General features: G+C 53.0%; 1 protein-coding gene across 3 annotated transcripts; it reads right to left on the minus strand.

Annotated features, from left to right (window-relative positions):
* Positions 1-1454: 1454 nt before the first annotated feature.
* LOC121157720 (sodium/hydrogen exchanger 5) lies at positions 1455-20038 on the minus strand. 3 transcript variants are annotated; one of them, XM_040982064.1, is made up of 16 exons: positions 19787-20038; positions 17112-17414; positions 14554-14717; positions 14375-14453; positions 13922-14099; positions 13147-13367; positions 12721-12923; positions 12409-12498; positions 12242-12312; positions 11461-11590; positions 10982-11070; positions 10704-10830; positions 7138-7308; positions 6572-6641; positions 5851-5985; positions 1455-1954 (listed from the first exon to the last, which is right to left on the minus strand). In XM_040982064.1, the coding sequence occupies exons 1-16, from the start codon at positions 19977-19979 to the stop codon at positions 1473-1475; spliced, it is 2706 nt and encodes a 901-aa protein (XP_040837998.1). In that variant the 5' UTR covers positions 19980-20038; the 3' UTR covers positions 1455-1472. The 3 variants fall into 3 exon arrangements, with proteins under 3 accessions (XP_040837998.1, XP_040837999.1, XP_040838000.1); XM_040982065.1 differs by having other exon boundaries at positions 6572-6638; positions 19787-20014; XM_040982066.1 differs by lacking the exon at positions 17112-17414 and having other exon boundaries at positions 19787-20014.
* Between the last annotated feature and the right edge of the window lie 932 nt (positions 20039-20970).

A 20970-nucleotide genomic window follows, 5' to 3' on the forward strand; every position in this document is an offset into this window, starting at 1 on the left:
GAATCACCAAAGGAGAGACAGAGAAGATGCTGAAGGCTACAAAGCGCACAGACCTGAACCCAGAATGGCTGAGGTACAGACAGAAATGGGGACAGACTGAGGCCGGGTGGAGAGCCCCGGGGGGGCTGGGCCCAGGGCCAGCCCACAGCGGTTGACCACAGCGGGCTGCACAGGCTGAGCTCGCAGGACTGAGCAGTGACTCATGGAGCCCATTGTCGGGGCTCTGCTCACAGTAGGCTTTTCCACTGAGCTCATGAAGTGGGGCTGGGCTTTGCTACCATGTCCCTTCCCCGAGCCTCCCTCAACCCCCTGTCCTTGGCAGCACGAACCTGAGCAGAGATAAACAGGAGCTGCGGGCCTGCTAATGAGACCTGCAGTCATTCCCCCGAACCAACAGTTGGCATGCCACACCCTTCTTTAGGATCGTGCCAAACAGTAAAAAAGTGATGGACCTGTGTTGAAACAGCACGGGCAAGGCACAGAGGCTGAAGGCCCTCAGCCCACTACCCGCCAGTCCCTGTCCTGGAAGTCCTGGGCAGCAGCTGGAGGTTTCCACTCCCTCGCCAGATGCTCTTGTTCCCACCCAGGAGCCCACAGATACACGGACACAGGACGCCTGTCCATCTGAGAGATGTTTAATGGAGCCTAGGTTCAAAGTACAAAACACAGGGCAGGTGGCAACCCCAGGAACATCACCTGCCACTCAGTATCCTCCCTGACCCTTACCACTGTGGCCAGGCATCCCAGCCCGCAGGACAATGGAGCAGCAGCCCTGGGTCCTTCCCTGTTTGGGGACATGGGGGACCACCTCTCCTCAGAATACACAGCCCCAAGCATCAGGGCAGTCCAGATCAGCCTCAGAGTAGCTGATCCCTATGGGTCCCCTGGCTGAGAAGCACCCCTGCACTGAAGCCTAGCTTAGGCTCCTGGCCTCGGGCTAGAGACAGGAAGAATTGCTGCCCCAACACCTGACAACACAGGGAAGGGCTGACGTAAGAAGTGGAGGCAAAGAGCTGTACTGCCCTGAAAAAACTGACTGGGTACCTGACCCTGCATGAGTAGCCAAACATGAGGTTGAGGCCTGCTCTACCTCCCATCCCCCAGTGCCATCTAGGGCCAGCTCAGCCTCACTGCCACGGCACTGTCTCAGACATGCTGGCAGGAGGCCATGTGGAGAGTGGGGCAGGCAGCATCTGTTGAGGAGTAATATCTTGGTTTGGGGCCTGGAGCAGCTGCCTACAGAAGACCCTCTGAGGAAGGGCCATCAGTTACCCAAGTCTCTAACCTCAGCCCCTAGAAGTTGTGGCCTGGCGAGGAAGGTGGGTGCGTTTCTAAAATGAAAGGTGGCAGGGGTTAGGATCAGGGAGGGTTGATGAGGAGGGTCCCCATGAGGACCAGCCCCAGAGAGGCCCCACATCAGGCTGAGGGGCTCCCTTGGGAACTCACCATTCATCCCTCCCCGGGGCCCTGGGCTACAGCAGGCCACCTCTGCTCAGCTGGATGCACCAGTGGGAGTTCGCAGTGCCTGGGCTGAGCCGAGTGGGATCCTTGGGGCCCATGAGGGGCTGCAACTCCTGCTGCTGGGGGATGTCAGCGCTGCTCTCACTGCGGGAGCGGCCAGCTTTGGCCAGGCTTGGGGGGAAGGCGAAGCTGGGGCGAGGATCAGAAAGCAGGTCCAGTGTGGGCTCCTCGGCAGCGGCAGCAGCAGCAGCCAGGGGCCAAACAGGCAGGCGAGGCAGAGGTGGGGCCTGGGTGCAGGGCGGGGATGCCAGGCTCTCCAGGGAAGAAAGGCTCTGGTCCCAGCCCATCTGCATGTCCACGGGCACGATCTTGGTGGTTTCTGAGGACACATAGACTGCCTGGTCCCCCTGCCCGCTCTTCCAGGGCAGCTCCTTCTCTGCACAGGTTGGAGATGGGGGGATGATGCGTGGGCTGGGACACACCTCAAGGCTTCCTGGGGACAGAGAACACACAGGAGCTCATTAGCAACACAGCAGTATTTCTTCTAGGTGAGGCATATTCTCTCTCTATTGTAAGCAGATTAGCCCTGTGGTCCCCATGTGACATTCCCCTAAGTGTTTGATGAGTGCCTGGCTAGGGGAGGCACCATGACTGGCTTTGCCCTGTGTTGTCATCCTCAGCACCTCGCACCAGGCAGGACACAAAGCAGCAGCTCAAGAACTACCTACCAAACAAGGGAAAGTAACCACAGCAGGCAGAAACAGGAGCCAGCCAGGAAAGCAGCCCCAACTTCAGTCACCTGCACCCAGTGTGCTGCATCCTGCCAAGCCCAACCAGGCTAGCCAGCCAGTCAGTCAGGGAGAGGGACAGGAGAACAAGGCTATAGGCTGGAGGCTTTGCTGTGTGACTGCCTGAGCCCCACTCTCAAACAGCCCTCTTGTGGAGACAGAGCATAAGTGAGTGCCACATAGGGGTTGACATGGTGTAGGCAGGCCCTAACAGGAGACTCCCACAGCCACAGGCCACTCAACTATGAAAGTCAAGTTCTCAGAGAGGAACCTTGAGGAACTGCTTTGTCACCTGCCACCCCCAGCTGGCCAGTATGAAGCACGGGGCCTTGCACATGTGTTTAGCATGGCTAAGTTCCCAAGCAGTCCAGTTAACTTCCTGACTGAGCCATGGTTAAGCATGAAACCAGAGAGACCAGCATCATGGCCCAGCAGGTTAAGCTACCACCTACAATACCAGCATCCCATATGTGCGCAGGCATCCCTGGCTGCTCTGCTTCTGATCCAGCTCCCTGCTAATGCACCTAAGATAGTGGTGGAACAGACCCAAATACTTGGGTCCTTGTACCCATGGGGAAAACCCAGATAAAGCTCCTGACTTCTCAGGACTGGCCCAGCCCTGGCCATTGCAGGCATTTGGAAAATGAACCAACTGATGGAAGATTTCTCTCTCCCTTTTTGTCTCCATAACTCTGCCTTTCCAATAAAAATAGATTATTCTTTAAATTAAAAAAAAAAATGTATTGGGGTTGGCATGGTGACTAAGCAGGCTAACCTTCTAACTGCAGTGCTGGCATCCCATATGGATGCTAGTTCAAATCCCAGCTCTTCCACTTCCTGTTCAGCTCCCTGGGAAAGCAGTGGTGGATAGCTTTAGTCCTTGGCTCCTGTACCAATATGTAAGACTCAGAGAAGGCTCCTGGTTTCAGCTTAGTGCAGCTTTGGCCATTGCTGCCATTGGGAAGTGAAACAGCAAATGGAAGATCTTTTCTTTTCTTTTTTTTTAAGATTTATTTTATATTTATTGGAAAGGCAGATGTACAGAGAGGAGAGGAAGAGAGGAAGATCTTCCGTCTAATGATTCACTCCCCAAGTGAACACAAGGGCCGATGCTATGCCAATCCGAAGCCAGGAGCCTCTTCCGGGTTTCCCACGCGGGTGCAGGGTCCCAAGGCTTTGGGCCGTCCTCGACTGCTCTCCTGGGCAACAGGCAGGGAGCTGGATGGGAAACAGGGCTGCCAGTATTAGAACCAGCGCCCATATGGGATCCCGGGTGTGCAAGGCGAGGACCTTAACCACTGCGCCACTGCGCCAGGCCTGAAAGATCTTTTCTTTCTCTCTCTGTCTCAGTCTCTCTTTCTCTCTTTGTAACTGTCGTTAAGATACAAATGAATAAATATGGGCCCAGTGTGATAGCATAGCGCCTAAAGTCCTCCAGGATCCCATATGGGCACTGGTCCTAATCCTGGTAGCTCCACTTCCCATCCAGCTCCCTGCTTGTGGCCTGGGAAAGCAATCGAGGATGACTCAAAGCTTTGGGACCCTGCACCCACGTGGGAGACCTGGACGAAGTTCCTGACTTTTGGCTTCAGATCGGCACAGCACCAGCCATTGTGGTCACTTGGGGAGTGAATCATCAGATGAAGATCTTTCTGTCTCTCCTCCTCTCAGTATATCTGACTTTACAATTAAAAAAAAATTAAATAAATCTTTAAAAAAAGATAATACATAAATCTTTTTTTTCTTTTTTTGTTTTTTAACAAAAGAAGGATTTATTGGGCCCAGTGTGGCAGCCTAGTGCCTAAATCTTCACATTGCATGTGGGCTCTGGTTTGTATCTCGGCTGCCCCACTTCCCATTCAGCTCCCTGCTTGTGGCCTGGGAAAGCAGTAGAGGGTGGCCCAAAGCCTTAAAACCCTAAACCAGCGTGGGAGACCTGGAAGAAGCTCCTGGCTTTGGATCGGGCCAGTTTCAGCCATTGTGGCCATCTGCAGAGTGAACCATTAGAAGGAAGATCTTTTTCTCTGTCCCTCTTCTCTCTCTCTCTGTAAATCTGCCTTTCCAATAAAATATTTTTAAAAGGATTTATTATTTGAAAGAGTTACGAAAATGAGAGACACAATCTGCCATCTACTACTTCATTTCCCAAATGGCTGCAATGACTAGACTTGAGTCAGTCCCAAGCCAGGAACCTGAAACTTGTGGGTCTCCCATATGGGTGCAGGGACCCAAGGACTTGAGCCATCCTCTACTGCCTTCCCAAGTCATCAGCAGGGAGCTGGACCAGAAGTGCAATAGTCAGGACCTGAACTGATGCCTACATGGGTACCAGCACCACAGGCAGACACTTAGCCTACTATGCCATGGCACTTATTTTAAAGACCTAGAAATTTACTCCATGCAAGTGCCAGGAGCTCCATCCTTGTCTTCCACCTGGGGGTATCATCCCAAGTACTTGGACCGTCTGCTGCTGACTCTCCAGGCCCTTGATCAGGAAGCTGGGTCAGAAGCAGAGGAGCTGGCCTAGCAGGGTATGCCAGTGGTATTGCAAGCAGTGGCTTAACTTGCTGTGCCACAGTGTATGAATTTTATCTAGATTGTCATTTGGACAGTCCTACTAAAACTGGGTCCAAAATTTTCCTCTCCTCATTCCAACTTGCAGCTACTGTAGACCCTGGGAGGCAGTAGTGATAGCTCAAGTCATTGGGTTCCTGTCCCTCCATGGGCGATCTGGATTGAGTCTCTAGCTCCCAGCTTCAGCCTGCTCCAGTCCTGCCCATTTTGGGCATTTGGGGGTACAAACCAACCAATGGGAGTTATTTTGTGTTCAGCTGTCCCTGTGATTCCCAAATCATGTAAATAAAAATCCTTTGGATATGTGCTGAAGCATTTATTGATGAAGTACCAAGATGTTTGAAATGTTTTGCTTCAAAAGCATCTAGTAGAATGAGGCACCTTGGTGAGGTTATAGATGAAATAAAACTGGCTGTGAGAAGGTAATTAATGAAGGAGATTCATGAGCATATATTTTTAAGTTTCCTGAAATAAAAGTTTTTTAAAAAGACATCTGAAAAAAAAAAAGAAAAAAAAAAAGACATCTGAGTTGCTTGAGCTCACAACCAATGAAGTCTAGCATTATAAATGGATTATGGCTTCACCACATGCATACAGGCCTATTACTGCTTAAATCTGCAATAATTCCATCTTGATTGGTTCAGGCTCCACCCCCAAGTCCAGCTGCCCCAACTCGGCCAGGAATGTATCAGGGGACAGGTGCCCCGAGCATGGTCGTAGCTGAGCCTGCTGTCAGGTCTGCTCACCAGCATTGGTGGGAGAGGCAGTGCCCCACTGTGAGCTTTGGTGTTGGCCCGCTCAGTTACAAGTCCTGGTTGGGCTCTGTGACGCTGAGCAAGTCACACACCTTGGCTCTTGTGAGGATTGAATCAGCCCCTTTTGTGTCAGCTTCCTCCCATAAAAGAGATACTTGATAAATGCTGGGTGCTGAGTACACTGGTCAGCAGGAGAAGGGAGCTTTCTGGAGCAGAGACCATGAGGGAGGAGGGCAGGAAGCTGCCAGCTCCAGTGGGGAGGAGGCCGTTACCTGAGACCTTGCCCTCTTGGAGAACTTCACTGGTGGCCCGGGCCACAAAGATGATCCCCTCATCGTCTTCCTTCTCTGTCTCTGAACTGTCGCTTTCCTCCTCCTCCTCCGACTCCACAGTTAGTATCACAGCAGCTGAACAGGGACAAGAGCAAGTCAGGATGGCTAGCATGGTGGCTGTCTCAAGGTCACACATACCCCAAGCCTCTGTCATCTGCAGCAGAGCCCACACTAACAGGAGCACCTGCCTTCCCTTCTGGCCCCTGAGACATTGCCTGGGGGACAAGAGGTTTGAGAGGAAGAGAAGCCTACAGAAGCCAGGCAGGCAAGCAGAGGAAGCAGTGCTGGGCACAGCATCCCATTGGCAGATAGTTCATCCAGAACTGGCTTTGCAGACAGGACCCTTGGCCCAGGGCCACCATGCTTCAAGGCTGTTCCAAGTTGTCCTTTTGCTGTGACCCCTTTTCCAAGTCCTCAGGGCCTGTAACCCCATAGTTGGCAAACAGACTCATCCCACCACACATGCTGAGAACTGTTTTGAGAATCTCAGCCTTGAAGTGCAGGGTGCTCATCTAGTCCCCGAGGAGAAAGCACCAACTCCTGGTGCTGCATACACCCTAGAGGAGACCTTCCAGGATTCTGGTGGCTGGGGTCCGCCTCTGCCCTTCTCCCTCCAACTCCCCATCCCCCTCCCCGAGTTCCTTCCCTGTGTTCCCCTTGCCTGTGTCCTGAAAGCTCAGGTCTCGAGGCGGTTTCCCATTTGTAGCTTCAGCACTAGCCACACCATCCTTCTGAGAAGCAAGAAAAAAAATCTGAGCCTCTGGCCCCGGCTCCATGCCCCCCACCACCGCCCTGTCATCTGGTAGGGTCGGTGGGAGGACAGGTCTTCCTAACTCAGCAGAAGGGATCTGTGTCAGTCCTAGTGGTCCTACCATCCCTTGGCCAAGCAGGCAGTAACTGTGGAGTCTGAGAAACCCACCCCACAAGCCCATTAGGCTGGGCTGACTGAAGGCCTCATGGCATTGTCCCTCTGAGAAATCCACCTTCTCCTACCTGGTAAGAGGTCCCGATGTCTCCCAGCAGGTAACCACATAGCCAGGAGGCCTGCCTGCCCTCTGAGTGACACTCTACTGTTGAGGAGCCACAGGGAAATCTAATAGGAAACCCCAACTGCTACGGTCCTGAGACCTCTAAGAAACCCTGTGGCTGAAGTCTAACACTTGAGGGTTCCAAGCCGGGAGCTGTCAGCCTCCAGCCCCACAGAGGAGTCCCAGGGGAAGGACGTGCCTTCTTGCGGCCAGCCTTGCGTGGTCGGGGCTTGCTCTTGGTGAGGCAGATGTTGTGCTTGGTGGACTTAAAGGACTCCAGCCGCCGCTTCATGTTCTGCTGGAAGACTTCCTTGTCCTGCCGCTCCTGTGCATCCTCGGAGATGAAGTGGCGGCTGCAGCTGGCTTTGTACTGGCAATGACAGCCCCACCCTGCTGTGAGGTCGGGTGCCTTGGCCTGTCGCAGGAACCCCAGGCTATAGCCCAACATGTTCACAAATCCTGCCAGCCCAGCTTTTCCATCACTAGCTATGCATTGAGAAACAAAACAATCCAGTAAGAACTCAGCCAAGGGCTCTGTATTCTCAGTTCATTGCAGGAAACCTTCCCTTCATCTAAGAGCTTATCCCCTGCACCTGGCCTTCCCTGTCCCTGGTGCCCATTCCCCGGTTCTCTAATTTGAAGTAGATAGGAGATGGGAGGTCCTATGTCTTGTACCCTGGGGCTGTCAACAAGTCCAAGTGGAACATTTCCTTCTTTCTACTTCCATTTCTACAATCATCACGACACCCAGGATCACAACCTCTGACACCTGGAACCTTTCAGTCCCAGCTGCTTGTGCCCAACTCAGAACCACCCCCATCCACTCTTTTTAACTTTTTCCCCAAACTGCACCATCTACACATTCACCTGGATTGCCTCCAATTCTGCCTTTGTCTGCATAGCAACCTTTCCATTATCTGGTGTTAGCTAATCCCTAAAGTACTGCCCAGAGTTCCAGATCCCCAGCATGGTCCCTGTCCCCTAACTCATGATTTCTGCTGCTCCAAGAGCTCCACCTGTCTCTGGGGATAAGAGGGTCCTCGCTGCCTCTGCTTTGCTCAGCTCCATGCTCCCTGTTTATCCTTGCTCTGGCTCTTCCCCCTTCCCTCACCACTGCCCCTCCTCTCCTGCCCTGATCTTGAGGGAAGCCTTTCTTCAGACGCTGTGAGTCCTGTAGATGCCGCACTTCCAGCTGTGGACTCTGACACTATTCCTAGTCCAAGTTCTTTGTACAGCACCAGCAGTGCAGTTCCAGGGTCCACACCTGCATGGCTCTGCCTTTTCCTTGGCTACCAGTGCTCTGGCATTGGCATGGCATCCAGCCACCTGCCCCAGGCCTGGGACCATCCACTACTGCTTCTCCAGGAATTGTGTCTCTTCTCTTCTGCCTCATCACCTTTCCCTTCCACACTCCACAACGTTCTCCTTGGCCCTCCTTTACTTGCCCTTGCCTCTACAAGCTCCTGGGAGAGAACTTTTTCTCCCTCTTGGCTCTAGCTGGCCCGGCAATATTGCTCTGGGACCACAACACCAGCCATAAGACCAGCTGAATTTGAATCACCTGGAGCCTGGTCCAGCCCTGTACTAGAGAAGCTCCAGGAGGTAAAAACAGGAATGTGTAGTCTAGAATGCTAGTGGACCCTGCTAAGGAGACCCCTGCTGTCAGTTACTTCCAAATCCTTGATTTCCAGGCCTATGTTTCTTTCCAGATCATTGAATCTTACCTTTTCAGCTGCACACTAAGCACTCTCTCTCTCTCTCTGTGATGGTGTTTCTACAGTGCATATGAGAAAGAATGGGTTGTGATTTGTTATAACTAAGTAGATTCAGAACTGATTGAGTAACCATACCCCAAAAATGCTTGGTCCATGTCAGCCTGGAAGAAATTCTTAGTGGCAGGCCACAGGGCTGTGTCCTCAGCTCTGTCCTGTTCAACATGTTTATGTTGATTTGGATGAGTACAAACTTAACAGGCTTAGCAGATGGTATGACTCTGAAAAGGAGACAGTTGGTGGCAGACATGGGATCCACAGGCGATGGAATGATGGGCTGAATCAAATGAGATGATATTTCACAGGATAAGCACAAGCTCACTCCATGGAGGTTTTGTTTTGTTTTTTTGTAACTGCACAGGAACTGATGGGAGTGAACCCACTAACCAATCTTACATATATGCACACACACATGGGTGTACACACACACACGAGTACACACACATACTTTTTCCTGGGACACAATAAGAAATAGAAAGTATAACTATTGAATTCCCATTGATTTGGGCCACTAGATTTAGTTACCAGCAAGTATTCACACAGAGATGAAGGAATATATTAAACACCACTGGAATATAGTCAGCAAAGATATAAATATCAAAAGGGGTAAGGGGAGGGAAAGGAATGATTTTTTTTTTTAATGAAGAGACATATTTCTCAAATACAAAATTTGGACTTTATTTGTATCCTGATTTGGACAAACCAGCTAGAAAAACATACTTCTTGAATAATGTGTGCATGTTTATTGTTATTTTGAGGATAATGAAATGAGGGTTTTAGTTTTGAGTTCCTGACACATCAAGAGACACAGACTGAAATATTTAGAGATACTGTGATATGATGTCTGGAGTTTGCTCTAAGATAGAATGGGTGGGACATGATGTAGCTAGAGAATATACAAAATTAAATATTTGTAATTACTGGGACAAATGGGTTATTTCATTATCTACTGAAATTTTGAATAAGAAAAAAAGTTTTAGAATTCCCAGAGTTGGATAAATAGGGTTTGACAGCTGTCACCTAAGAAAGACACAGGGGTCTATGCAGCAGATTGTAATGTCAGCACAGAGTCCCTGATGAGCTGGAGGGACCTTGCGCTGCAGGAAGAGAGTGCAAACCCAGATTTCAAAAAGTGAGCACAGCCCTCTGCTCCCCCTGGCCAGCCTAGCCCTTTGCATTGTCTTCCCCATTTCTTACAGCCAAAGAAGACACAGCAGGGACCAGAAATATGGCTGGTGTGGAAAGAAGCCAGTTTAAAACCTCTGAGACTTGTCCTGCAGATTTAGACTCAGAACAGGCTCAGTGAGGCCAAGTTACAGGAAGCTGGCTCTGTCTGTGTAGTGAAAAGAGACTGGACTGTTCAACTGTCAGGACAGGTGACTGCTAGCTTCCCGGTTCAGAGATTCAGGGTAATGACTTGCTGCCCCCTTGTGGGTTGTGAGGGACTCTCTTTCAGTGGGTCAGGCCTTTCCAGCCCCAGAGCTTCATGATCTGCATTGCACTCATTCACATTCCCTAAATTAGACGTCTGCCTTCCCCATGCTGAGCTGGCCCTGCAGGCTTCTCACCATTCCCACCTCTGTCACTGACTCCGTCATTCCCCCAGTGACCCTCAAGTCCTCTCCACCCTTCTCCCTCCTCACTGTGACCCAGTTCGAATCTGGAGTGTTCCACACCAGCTGCCCAGCCGCCTTTCCTAGCTTCTCCGTTCACCCGCCCCCAGTATGATCTGCTTCCTGCTCCCAGGGAAGGCATCCTCAAATACTTTTATCAGGTCAGCCCTTTCTCAAAAAAAGAGAGGGAAAAAAAAGCCAAGGTTTCTTATTGCTGACACAATGAAACCCACACTCGTTAGCTGGGCATCTGCAGATCTGCAGCTCTCCTCAGACTGGCACCTGCAGCCTCCCAGGCCTCTGAACGCAGCCTCCCCAGATCCCCCCCCCCCGCTCCCACCTCTGCCCTGGTGTGCTGCCTGCAGCCCGCCTGCTCTCACCCTGCGCCGTGGCTTGTACAGGCCTCCACACAGCAGGTGATGCATCACAGCATCCTCACGGTCACGGCCACTGCGCACTGTGTCAATCACCTGCAGATCCAGGCATGCTCCACTGCCACTCTCCCTCCTGCAGGAGCGGGGCACACCAGCACTGGAGAGGGCGGAAGGGGTACAGGCCCCAGGAAAGGAGAAAGCAAAGGCACTAACAGAAGAAGGAATGGGGGATAGGGCAATGGAGAGGAGGATCCGGGGGAAGAGGAGACAGCCCACAGACTCACAGCAGGTTGGTGACAGAGGTCTCTGCCACGGAATTGCGGCTAGGCATAGAGGGCAGAGACAGGCCTGTGGAAGACAAGACATGGCCTCCCTGCAGGAAGCAATACCAAGGTCAGAGGGCAGTCAGACAGAAGGTGACCCAGACTGTCAGAGGGCACTGACAAGGGCAACAATAGTTAGCACTTATTTTGCTCTTTCGATGTGCCAAGAGCTATGCATGGCATTTTGCATGTGGAATTCACAAAACCTAAGGCATAGGTATTCTTGTTTCTGCTTTCCGAGTCTAAGTGACTCTCCCTGGGTCCCAGCTCCACTGCTGCCTGCCCAACTCTGAATGTCAGCCACAAGCCGAGCCATCTCCTGGAGCTGCCACATTACAGCACAGTGGAGCCAGCTGGGAACTCCCAACTACTTGTGAATAAGCCTGGCTGCCTGTCACCCCTCTCTGTCCTGTACTACTGCCCAGCTACCACAAGCCCACCTGGTCCACAAAGCTGATGGCATCCCGGATGTTGAGTCTGTAGTACACATCCCAGATCTGGTCCCGGATGCGGTAGGCTGATCGCCGCATCAGCAGCTGACTCAGGTACTTCTTGTCAAATTGCTCCCACCTACAGAGGATGCCAGAGACAGCCCTAAGTACCATCTCCACGGCCTGGCCAGCAGGTCCTTCCTCGGACGGGGCAGGAATGCTGCCAGCACTGACCTGGCTTTGTGGCTTGGGCCTTGGCCAGGAAGGATCTCTAGGTTCGTCCCTACCCTCTGGGGAAAGCCTAGCATTAAGGGATATTTTTACAAATAACTGTAGAACAGCAACCATGACAACTACAAAGGCTAATTACAGAGCATGAGGAGGTTCTGTGCTAGTCAGGAGGTCTCCCTAGGAGCTTGTGCCGATGCTGAAATCGGCTGAGTGAACCAAAGAAAGTGAGAGGGAGGCGAGAGGGAGTGTTCTGTGTCCTAGCAGAGAACAATGTATGCAAAGGTTCCAGTGGCCAGGCTGGGGGAACATGGTCGTTCCTGAAGCTCTGAAACAGCAGACAGACAGTCAAAGAAAGTGCCAAGATCAATGAGGCTTGAGTCCACACGGGGCCTGGCAGGCCACGCTGGGAGCCCTGTCTTCTATGAACCCTGGGCTGCCACTGAAGAGCTCCTGGCAAAGGCCTCCCCGCCTGAACTTGACCATGTCCCTTCTCCCCCATACTGCCCCGGCTGGCAGGGCTGCTGCTGCTGCTGAAGGAGCCTTGGGGCAGCTCCCTCACCTGTCCCTCCAGTAGTGGTAGCCATGGTGCCCCACAACGTCCTCCACTGCAGCCAGAATGTGGTCAAAAGTCTAGAAGGGGGTGGGGAGGGGGACTGGATCAGGTCTCTGGCCGAAATAGAAGAAGGGAGAGAAGGGCGGGTGAAGGGCTAGGGTGCTGGTACCCACGTGCTCATGCAGCTCCTGGTTCAGGGTGGGTTTGTGATGCTCACTCCTTTTCACCTTCAGCCACTTGACTAGTGGCTTGATGGTCAAGCCCTACGGACAGGTAGGAGGTGAGCCCCACCCTTTTCCATTCCTGCTGCCTTTTTGACCCATCCCCAGGTCTCAGCTTCTGTACCCCGACCCCAGTGCCCTCAAGGTGTGGGAAGCCAGGGCCCCCCATCCCCCAAAAGGAAGAGGAGACTATCCCATAAGCTCCAACATTCTCCCAGCACCTGCCAGCCCTTCCTCCCCACCTAGCCTCCCAGGCACTCCCACCTGCACGATGACTGTGAAGAAGACCACCACAATAGTGGTAGCCACAAAGTAGTCTTTGGCAGGGACCTTGTTCCTGTCCAGGAGGATGACGAGAGCAAAGGCCACAGCCCCCCGCAGACCCCCATAGGACATCACCACCTGGTCAATCTTGTCCAGAGGGACCAGCCGGAACTGATTGAGCACCCACGTCTGCAGGACCACGCCTGCAGCAGGAGGGAGGCCAGCAGGAGCAAGGCGTTGGGAGTGGACAACACTGGGAGTGGATGGCACCAAGTATCTGGGCCAAGAACTGACAGGGGCTAGGAGAGGCGAGCATCAAGCGGGGCTTAGGAAGTGACAAGGATGTGGGCTCAGATTGGGAAATGAGTTGTTGGGGGGGAGGGAGGACAGGAAGGAGAATGGGAAGGCAGGAAGTGCCAGCAATACCGAGGGCTCGGAAGAACAGGATGAAGAAGAGGGTGCCCAGCACCAGCCCAGAGTCCCAGGCCCACTTAGAGGAATCCACGGCTGAGATGCCAAGCAGCATGAAGATGACGGTCTCGGCGCAGCTGGCTAGGGTCTTCATTGTGTATTTGACAGTTGTGCGGGATTTGTGGGAAATGTTGGCCTCCACATACTTCTTACAACCCAGGCCACACATGGTCACCCTGGGAAAGGCACGAATAGGACAAATGAGGAGGTGGCCCAGGCAGGGCTCAGCCTCTGGAGTTTCAGCATCCTATAGGGTCGGTGCTGCTGACACGGGGTCAGATGCTGGGAAAGGCATGAAGCCTGCAAGTTACCAGTGCTCCTGAGGAGTCGAAATCTCCAAACTTCCTCCTAGGGCAGCCTGGATAGAGACAGGAAGGGCTTGGGGGAAATGGGCTGTGTGACTTGCAGACTCTTGGAGGCAAATTTTGAGGCCTGTGGCCATCAGAGACAATGACCCTGGGGTTGGAGATCCACTTGCAGCTCCACATCCCAGGGAGCAGTCAAGGCAGAAAGAATCTGGGTTTTGGGGTGCCCAGGATAGTTCTGGAGGAAGCTTCCAGAATATAACCTGAGGTTAACTGGCTTCCTAGGAGGATCAGACTCCTGCTATTACAAGGGTTCAGGGAAACCTATAGATTCTTCAGGGTCCTGCTTCAGTCCTCATGAGAGCCATTTGTCTCCCATGTCCCCTCCCAGCTGCATGCCTGCATGCAAGGCCCCCGGGACTCACGCAAGTATGGCAGACAGCGAGGCCATTTCAGCAGTGAGGTAGGCTGCATAGGCGAGGAGGAACACCAGCAGTGGCTCGATGATGCGGACCCGCTTGGTGAAACGTGTGGTCAGGGCCAGGAGGAAGGCAAAGACTAAGCCCACGGCTGCCCCGCCCAGACTGACCACAAACAGGGAGGCTGGGAGAGGAGTGGGCGGTCAGCATGACCCCTGACCCAGACCCCAGCCGGGCTGATGAGACTGCTGCCTGGCAGGGAGTGGGGGCTGATGGCTGCTGTACCCCCAACAAAGTTTAGGAACCCAGGACAAGCCCCTCCCAGACCCCATTTCTCCATAGAGGAGGGGCACAAATGGCAACTGGAACAGTTGCCTGTGTCCGGATGTCAGGTGGGTAGGCCTCCGCCCTCAGGGGAGGCAGATGTCCAAGGACAGCAGGGAGGGGGCAGATACTGACCGACACCCTTCAGGTAGTCAGTGGCCTGCACTCTGGCAGAGCCCATCTCCACAAAGGAGTTGCAGACCTTGTACAGCACCTGAGCAAGGAGAAGAGAGTCAACCTAGGGCGGCAAGGCACTGGCTGCAGGGAGGGACCACAGCCTGGGACCTGGGGATGGCAACCCACCCAGCACTCACCACAGTGACTGCATCATTGAGCAGGGACTCCCCGAAGACGATGATGAAGAGTGTCTCGTTGACATGCACCTCCTCAAAAACAGCCAGCACGGCCACGGGGTCCACCGCCGAGATGAGGCTGCCAAACAGCAGGAAGTCCAGCAGGCCAGCCCGTACGCGGGAAGCTGTGGAGGGAGATAGGCAGCCAGAGACAGGAAGGCTGGCCTGTCTCCTGCAGCACTCCCAGAGGCTGTGGAGGGTGTGTGCACACCTGAGGCCACCCCCACTGACACGTGGCTCAGCCCAGAGGAAACCTTGGAGCCTAGGAGAGCATTGGCGGAGGCCTGGAGACTTGGGCTGAGACATCTCTGATGCAGACCTGGCTTAGCCTCTTACCAGCTGTGTGGTGTTGGTAGTTTTGTCACCATTACATGACTTCTCTTAGCTTGATCTCATCATCTAGCTACCTCACAATATTTACTCCAAAAATCACACCAGGGGCCTGGCGTGATAGCCTAGCAGCTAAAGTTCTTGCCTTGCATGTGCCAGGATCCCATATGAGTGCCGGTTTGTGTCCTGGCAGCCTTGCTTCCCACCCAGCTCGCTGCTTGTGGCCTGGGAAAGCAGTTGAGGATGGCCCAGGGCCTTGGACCCTGCACCTGTTTGAGAGACTTCGAAGAAGCTCCTGGTTCCTGGCTTTGGATTGGCTCAGCTCCAGCCATTGTGGCCACTTGGTGAGTGAATCAACAGACAGAAGATCTTCCTCTCTGTCTTTCCTCTTCTCTGTTTATCTGACTTTCCAATTTAAGAAAGTTAAAAAAAAAAAAAAAACAGGAGATGATTGAAAGCTCTAAGTAATCTGACAGGCTAAACTGGCACTGGCAATAAAAACTGCAGTAGCAGTAACGGTGACAACCAGCAGGCTGGAACTGGCTGATGACTGGCTTTGTCAGGGAGAATGACAAAAGCACTTTGTTGGGGCTATTTTGTTTGACACCTTTAACTATTGTTGGAGTGCTGGGTTGAGTTCTGGCTCCTCCCCTTCTAGACCAGCTCCTGCTAAATTGCACCCTAGAAGTCAGCAGATCATGGCTCAAGTGACTGAGTCTCCATCACCCACATGGGAGACCTGGATGGGGTTTTAGGTTCCTGGCTTGGGCTTGGCCCAGCCTTGGTTGTTAAAGGCATCTGGAAAGTGAACCAGTAAATGGAAGAGCTTTCTCTGTTTCTCCTCTTTCTGTGCCTTCACATGAAAAAAAAAAAAAAGAAAGAAAAATAATTTTCCTGAAAGGACACTTTCTCTACCTGTCTGTGGCTCTTGCCTGGGACTTGAAAATGTCTTCTAGCTTCTGTGAGCTCAGTCTCCTCAGGTATAAACAGGGAATAGCTCCCCACATCAGAGAGTTTTTTATTTAGCCAGTACCTAATACGAGCTAAGTACGCCCAGATACCCAACCTTAGGATTCCTATGGTCATTATCGGCTATCAGCCTTTCTTCCCTTCCTACCCCAAACATAGTTCATGATTTCAGTATGGAAATCAGACAGGTGTTCCTGGTGGGAACTGAAAACCTCTCCCTGTACCTTTTTGTTTTTGAAAACCAGAGTGACAGAGTAGAGGAAGAGAATCTTCCATCCTGCTGGTTCACTCCCCAAATGGCTACAACAGCCAGGGTTGGTCCAGGCCAAAGCCAGCAGCCTGAAACTCCATCTGGGTCTCCCACAGGGTGGTAGGGATCCAAAGTCTTGGACCATCATTCAGGGCCTCATAAGAGCATCAGCAGGATGCTGGGTAGGAAGCAGAGCAGGCAGAACTTGAACCTGCACTCTAATAGGGGATGCCAGTGTTGCAAGCAGCAGCTTAATTGCTATACTCCAATACCAGTCTTTCTCCTTGTACCCTGGAAAAAGTCTGAATTAGCAACATTCAGGGTTGCCAGGTGTAGTGGGAGAGGATGGGCTAAAGACAAAGAACCTCAGTAAAATGGACTTCTTGCTAACCCCAGACCTGATAGCAGATGAACTCGAAGGACTGTATTTTCTCATCCATTAAGTGAGTCAAATTATAGCTGAACTAAGTTCATATGAAAAGTCAGTGGAATAAGTAAGGAGAGGAGACCTAGTATAGTGGCATTTTGTGAATCTGTAATATACACTTGTTGAAGAAAAAAAGAAACCACCCCGGCATGACCTGGCAGACCCAGAGCAGAAGGGGGCTCTTACAGGAATAGTGAGCTGTGCCTCAAGGGAGCGAAGCTGGCAAATGGCAGCGCGGTAACCGAGGGCAGGAGGCATGAGGGTGCAGACGCAGGCTCCCCAGACTCAGCAGCCCACACACAGCTGGGCACCAGACCCCTGCTCAGCTGTCACGCCGCAGTACAGACACCACTGGCAACTGGCGGAGACTTAACTGGGAGCTGCTTCCATCTGGAGCCTTGCCTTGCACTCCTAGAGTGGGAGGGACCTAAAACAAAGCTTGCAGGGCCCCGCTCTTGCTTGCTTCCTGGATAATCTGGAGATAAGAGTAAGGTGCTAGCATCCAGCAAAGCCTCCCTCTGCCCAGGTCTTAGGATCACTCACCCACAAGTCCGGCCTGCTGCAAGCCCCAGAGGGCAGCGCCGGTTGTGAAGGCATTCCAAAGTGTGCCCACGACGGCATAGGTGAGGATGGCACCCAGGTTGTCAAAAAACAGCCGGCTAGGCATGAAATAGCCTGAGTCCAGCACAATAGGGGGCAGCAAGAAGAGGAAGAAGGTGCCGGGCTCCAGCTGGTACTCTGCTTTCTTGGCCACAGCCAAGACAATGCCCCCTAGCACCAAGCCCAACAGAATCAGCAGGCAGCTCTCAGGAACCAGTGATGTGACCTTCCGGGATAGATGGAACACTGCAAAGCAAGAAGAAGGCAGGAGATACCAGTTTACGGATGTCCACCTAGACATACACTGGCCCATAACCTCTCAGTTTTAGATGTTCCAAGTAAGGATTTGAGAACAGCAGAAATGCAGCACTTCTAGAACCACAGGTCTCCAAGGTTACAAATCCTCCCTGCAACTCAGTGTTTTCTTTCTGGGTCAAGCATTTGACGTAGCACTGAAGTTACTACTGGAGACGGTGGCATTCCATATCTGAGTGCCTGGTTCCCATCCCAATTATTCCATTTCCAACTCAGCTTCCTGCTAATGTACACTCTGGGAGGCAGCAGGTCCCTGCCACCCACATGGGAGACTCAGATGGAGTTCCCTGCTCCTGGCATTGGTCTGACCCAGACTTGCTTGTCTGGGACATTTGGGAATTGAAATACTGGCTGGGGGATCTCTTGTCTGTGTCTCTGCCTTTCAAAAACCAATGGGGATGGAGGGGGCTTTAGGCTTAGCCATATCTTTGGGTCATTTGACCTAATTGCTTTCTCAGGCAAAGTATCTGTCTGATTTTCAGTTTCTCCTCCTACAATATGAGAAAATCACCCATCACAGTGGATGAGGATAAATTGATATAAAGTGTGTGGATGTGCCTAAAATGCTGTCAGACACATGGCAGCTTTTCAGCAAATGTTAATTTGTAGGGGAAAATATCAGCTTTGTCTCCAGGAAAAAAAGGGTGCTAAAAAAAAAAGGATTTTCCAGTATGGGTGCCACTCTTACATCTGTCCTCTAAAACAAACTCTTACAGCCCTGCAGTATCTTGCTCCACAAAATCCCTGGGTGTTGGTAGAGAGGCAGCCATGTTGTCTACCTGGGATTAGTTCTTTTTGACAGCTGTGCCCAAAGGACTTAGGACAGCACCTGGCACACGCGGGCTCTACAATAGTATTTGTTGCTTTTAAAGGGAGAAATGGTGGGATTATAAAAACCTCCTTGCAATGAAGCTGTGGCAAAGTGTTCCAGAATATTCCACCCTTTCTTTTCTGGCTGATGAGGAAGCTCTCCTCCCGCATATCCATTGGAGGCGTCATCCAAACTAGAAAAAGCACCATGACATACACTTGCTGCTAAAACCTCCAGTAAGAAACTCCTCTGCCGCCCATAGGCTTCTCAGCAAACCCAGTTCCCGACCCGGGATAGGAGGCTCCTCCCACCTTGCCTGAAACTCCAGTTGGTAAACCCAGGCATTCTTGTATACCTTCCCCATACACACGGAAACACACTCATTCCTACCCCTGTTCCTCCTTTCTTCTCCTCAGGGACCCAATCTCCTCAGGGTGCCCCAGCCCTGCATTCCAGGACCCATCACAGAAGCCAGTGCTCTGGCTCCCTGCAGGCATTCTGGGTACCACTTCCCAATATCATTCTCCAGCTGCCACTGCAGAATGGTGAGTTCTGTTTCTGCCCAGTTCCCCAGTACCCCCAGCTGGGTCCCTGGGGTGGGGAGGGAGGACAGTGGTAAATTCTAGGCTGTGTAGTTCCTGCGTGAAGGCTGCATTGGTGAGACTGGAGTACAAGCTGTGCCAGCATAGAAGGGGAGTGAGTAGCAGCACTCAGCTATAATTAGTCACCCCCACAGCAGAGGCTGCACACAGAGAGGAGGAGGAGGGTCTCTGATGGGAGGAGGGACCACTGGCTGCTCACAAATGAGGAGGAAGGGGCAAAGGCAAAGAAAACCAGCCCTATGGGGGATAGGAGTGGGGGTAAAGCCTGGAACACAGCCTTCCATCTTGGGAGTCCTGAAGAGGTGGGATGTGTGAAGGGACCTAGGGCAGGCAACCCCAAGCAAGCCCCAATATGTGGGAGCTTTGTTACACTCTGAGATGGGGAGAATTTGAGGGCCTTCGCCCTAGGTACACGAATAGGGGATCTTGAAATGAGGGGCAGACGAAACCTAGAGGAAGAAGAGAAGGCTATAGTATCTCAGGGGAATGGACACGCGGACATGGGCTCCTCGGGACCAGGATGCCCAGGGTTCACTAGAGAACTACCATGGACTCCGCGTCCTCACCGCTAACAGAGGCTTCTGGGAAGCCGGGGGTTGGTGCCGGAGAAACCAGACAGGGGAAGCTGTGCTGCCAAGGGAAGGGAAAACCGAGAGGGCAAAGGCACCTAAAGATGGAGCTGGAGAGCCCGGGGGCAACCCCACAGCAAGGCAGAACCTCACGGCTCCCGGAAGGAGTGCAGAGAAAGCCACGGGAGGCGGCGTGGTACCTGCGTGGGAGTCTAGATTTGAGGAACCAGAGTCTAAGTCCCGGCACGGTAGGAGACACCAGCCCAGATCTGGGGAGCCGGGGCTTGGGGGCGGGCGTGGTGTACGCACACACGCACTTACCGATTTTGGCCAGACTGGCCACCAGGATCCACAGAGCCACCAGATAGGGCGCCTCTACCTCGTGCCACTGCCAGCGGAAGAGCGCCAAGCCTGGGGGCGGCTCGCCAGGCGACCCCGGCTCCCGGGTGGGCTCTTCAGTTGTCTCCGCTCCCGCCAGGGGCAGCCCGAGCAGGGGTAGCGCGCCGCGCAGCATCCCTGCAGCCTGCCCAGCCGCCCTCCCGCACCGCAGGGCCGCCGGCCCGCGTCGCCGCCGCCGCCTAGCGGGCGCCCCCGCGTCACAGGCACGTGGGGTCCGCTCCCCCCAATCCCGGCTCCGTTACCCCCAAGCCACGTCTGGACTCAAAAATCTTGCCCGGACGCCTGCAGTGGGCACTCCAGCCTCCATCCCCTTTATACCAGTGCCCGCCCCCCAAATACCCAAATACAACCCTCCCCTAAGTCTCAAAACCTCTTCTTTCAAGTCCGTCCCCAAAACCTTCCCCAAACCACCACCCTCATGGACTCCGAGGTGAGCAGCCACCGCCCTCCTTGGGAGAGGCGGGGTCCTTGGGAAGTGGGGACCCTGCGCGAACGGTGCGGCTTCCCGGCCGGTGCTCTTGCCAGCCAGCAGCCAGGTCCCGAGGCCGCCGCCTCAGGCCCCGGCCCGGCAGGTGTATTTGGCAGGGGGGCAGTGCGCGCCGGCTCTCCGCCTTCAGCAGCCTGGGACCCCCTCCGGCCCCCGCCCTTACACGAGCTGCGCACGCGCACTGAGCGCTCCCAGAAAGCGTGACGGACGATACTGCCCCCACCGACCCTAGAAACTCCAAGCCCAGAATGCGCCAGTTTATAGATAGAGGAGGATGCAGTTCTTTATCTCGCAGTGTGGGGAGCACCCAGGCCTACCCTTTCCTCAAACTGCAGGGGACTCTCTCTACCTTTTTCATGATGCTAAGAGGAACCTATGGAAAACCCAGCTTATTTTCTTCTAACTAAAAAGGGTCCACCCAAACGAATCCCCAAATTCCCAGGGCATCCCACTCATCTCTTCCCAGCAGTGATCTTCACTTTGCATCCAAACTAAGAGGCACCCATCCCACCTCTAATCCCAAACTCAGAAGAATGTTTTTAAAAAGATGTATATATTATATTTTATTAAGAGACATTATCCATCTTCTGGTTCACTCCCCAAATGGCCACAACCTGGA

Source organism: Ochotona curzoniae, unplaced genomic scaffold, assembly GCF_017591425.1.
Source record: "Ochotona curzoniae isolate NIBS_2020 unplaced genomic scaffold, NIBS_Ocur_1.0 contig_3622, whole genome shotgun sequence".
Taxonomy (NCBI): domain Eukaryota; kingdom Metazoa; phylum Chordata; class Mammalia; order Lagomorpha; family Ochotonidae; genus Ochotona; species Ochotona curzoniae.